The 10000-nt window shown below is 47.8% G+C and overlaps 1 protein-coding gene across 7 annotated transcripts in view; it reads left to right on the top strand.

The window, feature by feature from the left end:
* The window catches only part of LOC109908536 (collagen alpha-1(XVI) chain), a 140252-nt gene that overhangs the window by 70225 nt on the left and 60027 nt on the right, over nt 1-10000 (top strand). For all 7 annotated transcript variants that reach the window (XR_004203554.1, XM_031793140.1, XM_031793145.1 and 4 more), the window contains one exon: nt 624-653. Coding sequence is in view for 6 of the 7 variants with exons in the window: in XM_031793140.1 (XP_031649000.1) it covers nt 624-653 (30 nt within the window). In the remaining variant the exon portion in view is untranslated. The remainder of the gene's footprint in view (nt 1-623; nt 654-10000) is intronic.

Below are 10000 nucleotides of genomic sequence, written 5' to 3'. Positions count from 1 at the left end.
TCTCTATCTCTATCTCTCTCTCCTTCTCCTTTACCCCATCTCTCTCTCTCTCTCTCTCTCTCTCTCTCTCTCTCCTTCTCCTTTACCCCATCTCTCTCTCCTTCTCCTTTACCCCATCTCTCTCTCTCTCCCTCTCCTTTACCCCATCTCTCTCTATCTCAGGGTTTATTAGTGATCTGTTTCACCACTCCTCCTTACACCTCTCTTTTCTCCTCCTCCATCCTTTCTTTTTCCCTTTAAAATGCACTCTGGATAAGAGCATCTGGCTAATGACCAGTATGTTCATTTAGATATCTTTCTTCATCCATTCTCTGTTGTGCTGCTGATGCAATGAAATGTAACGTTAGTGGCTAGCTTTAGTGGTGCACATGTACAGTACATACAAAATATGCCATAGAATTCTGTTTAGCTGTTAGCATCTTAAGAGCATCACATTACTACCAATATGTCGTCAAAAACCGAAGAGCTGTTAAAATAAATAAACTGGGAGTAGGTCCAACAATGTTGTAACTGTCCTCTTGTGGATTGTAAGTCATGAAAACGTCCTAGTGTTGTACATTTTGGTTGTAAAAAATAGAACACTGAAACTTCTCTCCCTCTTTCTCTTTAAAAAAATTCTCTAGATCCTTGGATCCCAGGGCCTGGCAGAGGAAGTGAGTCTCAAACTATCCCTCTCTCTCACGCACACACTTACACGTACGCTAGCGCACTAATGCACACACACACACACACACACACACACACACACACACACACCCACCCACCCACCCACACACACACACACACACACACACACACACACACACACACCCACCCACCCACCCACACACACACACACACACACACACACACACACACACACACACACACACCACCCACCCCCCCCACACACACACACACACACACACCCCACACACACACACACACACACACACACACACCACACCCATCCACCCACACACACACACAAACACCCCCCCCCCACACACACACACACCCACACCCACCCACACACACACACACACAAACACACACACACACCCACCACCCCCCCCCCCCCCCCACACACACACACACACCCACACACACACACACACACCCACACACACACACAAACACACACACAAACACCCCCCCCCACCCCCCCCCCCCCCCCACACACACACACACTATGCTGTATTACTGAAAAAGCTGAGGGGAGACTTTTGCCACGTGTCAGTTGGCGTCCAATCAGGAAGAAAATATGTAGGCAACATGAGCCAAGCAGAGTATTTGTTTATACAGATTAGGACAGGGTCTTGTGACCCAAACCAAGCCAGTTACTTGCACCATTTGCTGTACTCCAAGAACGGGCAGAGAAGGAGCGCAACAGCAGGAGATGAGACAGTGTGACTCACACACACCACACACACACACACAGCTCCGCTACTGACAGCTGACAGTGGGTGATAGACACATCATTCATTATACTGTATACCCCGGCTCTGTGGGGATTTGCCTATTCATTTTGTCATTCTCCAAAAATGGCAGAATTCTGTTCATAAATAGCATACAAAACTCCAAACACTTCATTATTGCATTCCAGGGTTACTATTGTCTTACTTACAGTGTAATGTAGGATATACAACCACTGAATATAATGAGACAGAATCATCTCTCTCTATTGGAAGTGTTTCACAGCTATGAACCCACGCAGTTAGTATTGTGTGTGTGTGTGTGTGTGTGTGTGTGTGTGTGTGTGTGTGTGTGTGTGTGTGTGTGTGTGTGTGTGTGTGTGTGTGTGTGTGTGTGTGTGTGTGTGTGTGTGTGTGTGTGTGTGTGTGTGTGTGTGTGTGTGTGTGTATGTATGTATGTATGTATGTATGTATGTATGTATGTGTGTGTGTGTGTGTGTGTGTGTGTGTGTGTGTGTGTGTGTGTGTGTGTGTGTGTGTGTGTGTGTGTGTGTGTGTGTGTGCGAGGTGTGTGTGGAAACATCAGGACTGATTCGATGAAAACTCCACATACATCTCCACCCTTGTTAACAGCACACACACGGTACATAAAGACACACTCAACAGCCCCACATCTGAGGCCCTCAAACAGCAATGGCAAGAGCAGCAGATGGAGGCACAGAATGCTCTACGACATCTACAAAGTGAGTGGTGGATCTCCAAAGCACAAGAAATCCAATCTTGTGCGGACAGCTATGACATGCACAACTTTTATGATACCCTGAAGACCACCCACGGCCTAAGAAGTTGCATTCTCTGTCCCCCCAGAAGTGCAGATGGGTCAACTCTCATAAAGGACCAAACTAAGATAGTCCAGAGTTGGGGTGAACACTATATAGCACCCTCAAACAGCCGACCCAGTTGACTACTCAGGCCTGGAGGAGCTCCCAACGCTGACCACCATCCCAAGTCTTGATCTCCCACCAACCTTTTCTGAGGTCTGTGCCACCATCAGGTCACTGAAGAATAACAAAACTCCTGGACCTGACTCCATCCCTGCTGAGATCCTAAAACTGTGGGGGTTTCTCTGTACCAGAGCAGTTCACCAGTTCATCTCTGAGATATGGAGACAAGAGAGCATCCCCCATCAATGGAGGGATGCAAACATTGTTACCATATACAAAAACAAGGGGGACAAATCTGTCTGCGGCAACTGCAGGGGCAAATCCCTCCGTGCAGTTGCTGGCAAAGTCCTGGTGAAGTTCATGCTCCGCAGACTCATTGACACCATCACTGAAGATCTGCTACCGGAGTCCCAATGCGGCTTCAGAATGAACAGACGCACGTTGGACATGATCTTCAGTGCACGCCAAAAGCAGGAAAAGTGCTGTGAACAGAAACAAGACCTATTCATGGCATTTGTGGACCTCTCCAAAGCCTTTGACACAGTACACTGTGAACTGCTTTGGAAGGTCCTCCCGCAGTATGGCTGTCCTGGGAAATTTGTGAACGTCCTGCGTGAGTTTCCTTGAAGGGATGGTGGCCAGGGTAACAATTGGCGGTCAGGAGTCTGAACCCTTCGGAGTTTGTACTAGTGTGAGGCAAGGGTGTGTGCCTGCGCCGGACCTATTCAATGACTTCCTCCAGTGTGTCACAACACTCCTGCAAAGGACATGGAATCAGAGAGTGAGGTGACCCTGGACAACATTAGGGGGCTCCAAGCTGCCACTAAGCTCAAATCTGAATGAGTACTTGAGCTCCAGTATGTGGATGATTGTGCTCTACAAGGCACAGCAGCTGTGAGAGCATAGAGCAGAATGGGGCTGTCTGTTAACATCCCAAAAACAGAGGTCCTACATCAGACTCCTCATTGTCCATTGTACAACACTTTAAATGTCTTGGAAGCATCCTCACAGAGGACTGCAACATCGACCAGGATATCAAGAATCGGGTCAAACAGGCCACATCCTTGGCTAAGGAAGAGGGTTTTCAACAACCTGTACATCCACTACATAGTTGCAGTCTACCAGGCAGTGTGTATCTCCACTCCTTTATGGATGTGAAACATGGACAGTCTACAGCTGACACTTAAAACAACTGGAGTCCTTTCACATAAAATGCATTTGTCCAGGCAGAACCGTGTTCCGCACTCAGAGATCCTACAGAGAACCAACTGCAGGAGCATTAAGGCGTCCTTCACACACCACCAGCTTAGATACCTCAACGTGACAGGCCTTTGTGTGCTCTGTCTGTGGCACACAGTGTGAATCCCACAACGGATATTACAGCCATCAGCAAAACTCACAAGAAGTAGTGGAAATCATCATGGGATACGATGGACTATCTTAAGCAAAGTAAGAAAGTACTTGAGTTCGTACCTGTCTGCGTGCGTGGGTGTTTGTGTGCATGTCATGTTAATGGATTGAGGTAGTTTGACAATGATGTTAAGGCAATGGAGATACTGTACATATCATTATTATTAGCTTGGTAGGAGGGTTACCATGATGATTCATCTACATAGTGCAAACCACACTGGACCACACTGGTTGACTTGGGACCTTACCAAAGTCTTCCCAAAGCACGAATGCGGAACAACCTAACTTAATTTTAACAGACCTAGAAAGTTAGAACCAAGCCCCCCTCCTCTTCCAGAGAACCAGGCTCCCCGATGCCCCAAACCCCTACAAATACCCCCAGACGGTTCACTAGCCCCTCCCATATACAGTACCAGTCAAAAGTTTGGACACACCTACTCATTCAAGGGTTTTTCTTTATTTTTACTATTTTCTACATTGTAGAATAATGGTGAAGACATCAAAACTATGGAATAACACATATGGAATCATGTATTAACCAAAAAATTGTTAAACAAATCTATATACATTTTATATTTGAGATTCTTCAAAGTAGCCACCCTTTGCCTGATGACAGCTTTGCACACTCTTGGCATGCTCTCAACCAGCTTCATGAGGTAGTCACCTGGAATGCATTTCAATGAACAGGTGTGCCTTGTACATTTGTGGCATTTCTTTCTTTCTTAATGCGTTTAATCAAACCAGTTGTGTTGTGACAAGGTAGGGGTGGTATACAGAAGATAGCCCTATTTGGTAAAAGACCAAGTCCAGAACAGCTCAAATAAGCAAAGAGAAACAACAGTGCATCATTACTTTAACCTCTCTTGGATATTCAGGACGGTAGCGTCCCACCCCGCCAACAGCCAGTGAAAGTGCAAGGCGCCAAATTCAAAACAACAAAAATCTAATAATTAAAATTCCTCAAGCATACAAGTATTTTACACCATTTTAAAGATAAAATTCTCATTAATCCAGCCACAGTGTCTGATTTAAAAAAAGCTTTACAGTGAAAGCACCACAAACGATTATGTTTGGTCACCAACTCACAGAGTTCCAAAACATGCAGTGATTTTGCAGAGAGCCACATCAATTTACAGAAATACTCATAATAAACATTGATAAAAGATACAACTATTATACATGGAACTTTAGATAAACTTCTCCTTAACTTCTTAAGGTATAGGGGGCCGCATTTTCACTTTTGGATAAATAACGTGCCCAATTTCAACTTCCTGCTACTCATGCCAAGAATATAAGATATTTATATTATTAGTAGATTTGGATGGAAAACACTCTGAAGAAGTTTCTAAAACTGTTTTAATCATGTCTGTGAGTATAACAGAACTTATGTAGCAGGCAAAACCCCGAGGACTAACCGTTCAGAAAAAAAAAAATTGAGGTCTCTGTCTGTTCAAGTCCAGCCGAAAGGTCGGACGAAAAGTCCAAAAAGTTATATTACAGGTCGTAGAAACATGTCAAACTAAGTATATAATCAATCTTTAGGATGTTTTTATCATAAATCTTCAATAATGTTCCAACTTGAGAATTCCTATTTCTGTAGAAAAGCAATGAAACGCAAGCTAACTTTCACATGACCACGCGTCACGAGCTCGTGGCAATCTGCCAGACAGCTGGCTCAACCCCCTTTCATTCGCACCCTCTTAACAGTAGAAGCATCAAACAAGGTTCTAAAGACTGTTGACATCTAGTGGAAGCCTTAGGAAGTGCAACATAACCAATATCCCAATGTATCTTCGATAGGCTATGAGTTGAAAACCTACAAATCTACACTTCCTGGTTGGATTTTTCTCAGGTTTTCGCCTGCCATATGAGTTCTGTTATAGTCACAGACATCATTCAAACAGTTTTAAAAACTTCAGAGTGTTTTCTATCCAAATATACTAATTATATGCATATAATTACTTCTGGGCCTGAGTAGCAGGCAGTTACCTCTGGACACCTTATTCATCCAAGCTACTCAATACTGCCCCCCTGTCACCAAGAAGTTAAGACATGAAGTTCAGTCAATCAGGAACTGTTCAAGAACTTTGAAAGGAAGACCCAGAGTTACCTCTGCTGCAGAGGATAAGTTCATTAGAGTTAACTGCACCTCAGATTGCAGCTCAAATAAATGCTTCACAGAGTTCAAGTAACAGACACATCTTGACATCAACTGTTCAGAGGAGACTGTGTGAATCAGGTCTTCATGGTTGAATTACTGCAATGAAATCACTACTAAAGGACACCAATAAGAAGAAGAGACTTGCTTGGGCCAAGAAACAGGAGCAATGGATATTAGACTGGTGGAAATCTGTTCTTTGGTCTGATGAGTCCAAATTTTTGTTCCAACAACCGTGTCATTGTGAGATGCAGAGTAGGTGAACGGATGATCTCTGCATGTGTGGTTCCCACCATAAAGTATGCATGGGGGAGGTGTGATGGTGTGGGGGTGCTTCGCTGGTGACACTGTCTGTGATTTATTTAGAATTTATTTAGAATTCAAGGCACACTCAACCAGCATTGCTACCACAGCATTCTGCAGTGATCCCATCTGGTGGGACTATCATTTGTTTTACAACAGGACAATGACCTAAAACACACCTCCAGGCTGTGTAAGGGCTATTTGACCAAGTAGAGTAATGGAGTGCTGCATCAGATGACCTGGCCTCCATAATCATCCGACCTCAACCCTTATTGAGATGGTTTGGGATGAGTTAGGCTGCAGAGTGAAGGAAAAGCAGCCAACAAGTGCTCAGCTTATGTGGGAACTTAAGCATTCATTATCAAGCTGGTTGAGAGAATGCCAAAGGTTTGCAAGGCTGTCATCAAGGAAAAGGGTGGCTACTTTTTAAGAATCAAAAATATTTGTTTAACACTTCTTTGGTTACTACATGATTCCATGTGTTATTTCATAGTTTTGATGTCTTCACTATTATTCTATAATGTAGAAAATAGTAAAAATAAAGAAAGAGCCTTGAATGAGTAGGTGTGTCCAAACTTTTGACTGGTCCTGTATATGGGAGGGGCTAGTGAACCGTCTGGGGGTATTTGTAGAGGTTTGGGGCATCGGGGGGCCTGGTTCTCTGGAAGAGGAGGGGGGCTTGGTTCTAACTTTCTAGGTCTGTTAAAATGTACATCCTGTACATGATCCGGTGTCAACCGAGCCCGCACCAGCCCCAGCAGCACAGCTCCGGTGTCAACCGAGTCCGCACCAGCCCCAGCAGCACAGCTCTGGTGTCAACCGAGCCCGCACCAGCCCCAGCAGCACAGCTCCGGTGTCAACCGAGCCCGCACCAGCCCCAGCAGCACAGCTCCGGTGTCAACCGAGCCCGCACCAGCCCCAGCAGCACAGCTCCGGTGTCAACCGAGCCCGCACCAGCCCCAGCAGCACAGCTCCGGTGTCAACCGAGCCCGCACCAGCCCCAGCTGCACAGCTCCGGTGTCAACCGAGCCCGCACCAGCCCCAGCAGCACAGCTCCGGTGTCAACCGAGCCCGCACCAGCCCCAGCAGCACAGCTCCGGTGTCAACCGAGCCCGCACCAGCCCCAGCTGCACAGCTCCGGTGTCAACCGAGCCCGCACCAGCCCCAGCAGCACAGCTCCGGTGTCAACCGAGCCCGCACCAGCCCCAGCAGCACAGCTCCGGTGTCAACCGAGCCCGCACCAGCCCCAGCAGCACAGCTCCGGTGTCAACCGAGCCCGCACCAGCCCCAGCAGCACAGCTCCGGTGTCAACCGAGCCCGCACCATCCCCAGCAGCACAACTCCGGTGTCAACCGAGCCAGCACCAGCCCCAGCAGCACAGCTCCGGTGTCAACCGAGCCCGCACCAGCCCCAGCAGCACAGCTCCGGTGTCAACCGAGCCCGCACCAGCCCCAGCAGCACAGCTCCGGTAACAACCGAGCCCGCACCAGCCCCAGCAGCACAGCTCCGGTGTCAACCGAGCCCGCACCAGCCCCAGCAGCACAGCTCCGGTGTCAACTGAGCCCGCACCAGCCCCAGCAGCACAGCTCCGGTGTCAACCGAGCCCGCACCAGCCCCAGCAGCACAGCTCCGGTGTCAACCGAGCCAGCACCAGCCCCAGCAGCACAGCTCCGGTGTCAACCGAGCCCGCACCAGCCCCAGCTGCACAGCTCCGGTGTCAACCGAGCCCGCACCAGCCCCAGCAGCACAGCTCCGGTGTCAACCGAGCCCGCACCAGCCCCAGCAGCACAGCTCCGGTGTCAACCGAGCCCGCACCAGCCCCAGCAGCACAGCTCCGGTGTCAACCGAGCCCGCACCAGCCCCAGCAGCACAGCTCCGGTGTCAACCGAGCCCGCACCAGCCCCAGCTGCACAGCTCCGGTGTCAACCGAGCCCGCACCAGCCCCAGCAGCACAGCTCCGGTGTCAACCGAGCCCGCACCAGCCCCAGCAGCACAGCTCCGGTGTCAACCGAGCCCGCACCAGCCCCAGCAGCACAGCTCCGGTGTCAACCTAGCCCACACCAGCCCCAGCAGCACAGCTCTGGTGTCCGTACACCCGCCCCCTGCATCGCATGTTTCCTGGTCTTCCACATTGGAATATGAGAGAGAGATGGTGGTAGGAAACAGGGACTATGCAGTAGGCACCACGGGTGCCAATCATTGATGGACTTGCAGTTCCAACACACTGGAGAAAAACCTTCTCACTCCTCTTTTCTCCCTCCTTCTTTCTCTCCTTTAGCTCCCAGTCACACAATATCAATATATAAATGAACTGTGTGGTGTGAGGAGAGCTGGCTGGGCTGACACGCCTGGTGGTAGATGCTGTTTTAATTACCATACGTCCATTAGAGCAAAATTCACTTTTGCTATTTATTACACACACACCAAACTGCAGTGAGAATCTCCAGCTGGCCTGCACTCTCCGGTGCCGTGGGGACTTTACACGATCTATTGATCTCTGTCTCCTGAGAGGGAGGTGTGTGTATGTGTGTATATAGCCTCTGTTTAATTATTTCTAACTACATGTGAGAAAGTGTGTGAGTGAAATGTTAGAGGCCCCCTCCCCAAACACCTGTCTGCATCTCTTCAGAGAATATTTAAATGGTGTAACAGTACCACTCTCTGGTAATTAGAGAAACTGCACCCTAATCATGAAACTGGGTGTGGATGTGCTTGACTTGCTTTGACTACAACTGGCCCTTCTAGTTGGGCCAATGGTCCCAAATTGGTACTGTGGGCTCTGATTGGTTCATACTTCCTATACCCGCTGATTTATTCATCCTGCTTACTGTCTTCCTGATTAGTTTCCACCGCATGGCATGTCTCTCCTCGACCTCATCAACGATACTACATCCTATCACAGATATAAGTATGATCTGTGACTACCTGAGGTTGGGAGCTGGCTCTCCATTTGACGTTTGCTTGCCTTTTTGCATTGAATTTGGCCTCCACTGCTTTTAGTCTTTTCTTTCTCAGTGCTCATTACGGCATGCTATCAAAAGCAACTTCATCTCAAGAGACACAGCCTGACTCAGACGTTTTTTCAGTCACTTGGCTTTATCGACATAGTACATATTACAAAATGAATTTGGGCTTTTTTAGTTGCATCACTGTTCTCAAGTAAACATAAGATGGAAGCTCTCATGTCTAGGGCCCTGTGTTTTGGTTAATCATGTCTAGGGCCCTGTGTTTTGGTTAATCATTTCTAGGGCCCTGTGTTTTGGTTAATCATGTCTAGGGCCCTGTGTTTTGGTTAATCATGTCTAGGGCCCTGTGTTTTGGTTAATCATGTCTAGGGCCCTGTGTTTTGGTTAATCATGTCTAGGGCCCTGTGTTTTGGTTAATCATGTCTAGGGCCCTGTGTTTTGGTTAATCATGTCTAGGGCCCTGTGTTTTGGTTAATCATGTCTAGGGCCCTGTGTTTTGGTTAATCATGTCTAGGGCCCTGTGTTTTGGTTAATCATGTCTAGGGCCCTGTGTTTTGGTTAATCATGTCTAGGGCCCTGTGTTTTGGTTAATCATGTCTAGGGCCCTGTGTTTTGGTTAATCATGTCTAGGGCCCTGTGTTTTGGTTAATCATGTCTAGGGCCCTGTGTTTTGGTTAATCATGTCTAGGGCCCTGTGTTTTGGTTAATCATGTCTAGGGCCCTGTGTTTTGGTTAATCATGTCTAGGGCCCTGTGTTTTGGTTAGTCATGTCTAGGGCCCTGTGTTTTGGTTAATCATGTCTAGGGCCCTGTGTTTTGGTTAATC

Source organism: Oncorhynchus kisutch, linkage group LG17 (genome assembly GCF_002021735.2).
Source record: "Oncorhynchus kisutch isolate 150728-3 linkage group LG17, Okis_V2, whole genome shotgun sequence".
NCBI classification, from domain to species: domain Eukaryota; kingdom Metazoa; phylum Chordata; class Actinopteri; order Salmoniformes; family Salmonidae; genus Oncorhynchus; species Oncorhynchus kisutch.
Note: the sequence above shows the minus strand (reverse complement) of the source record. Positions and strands in the feature narration are given on the sequence as shown.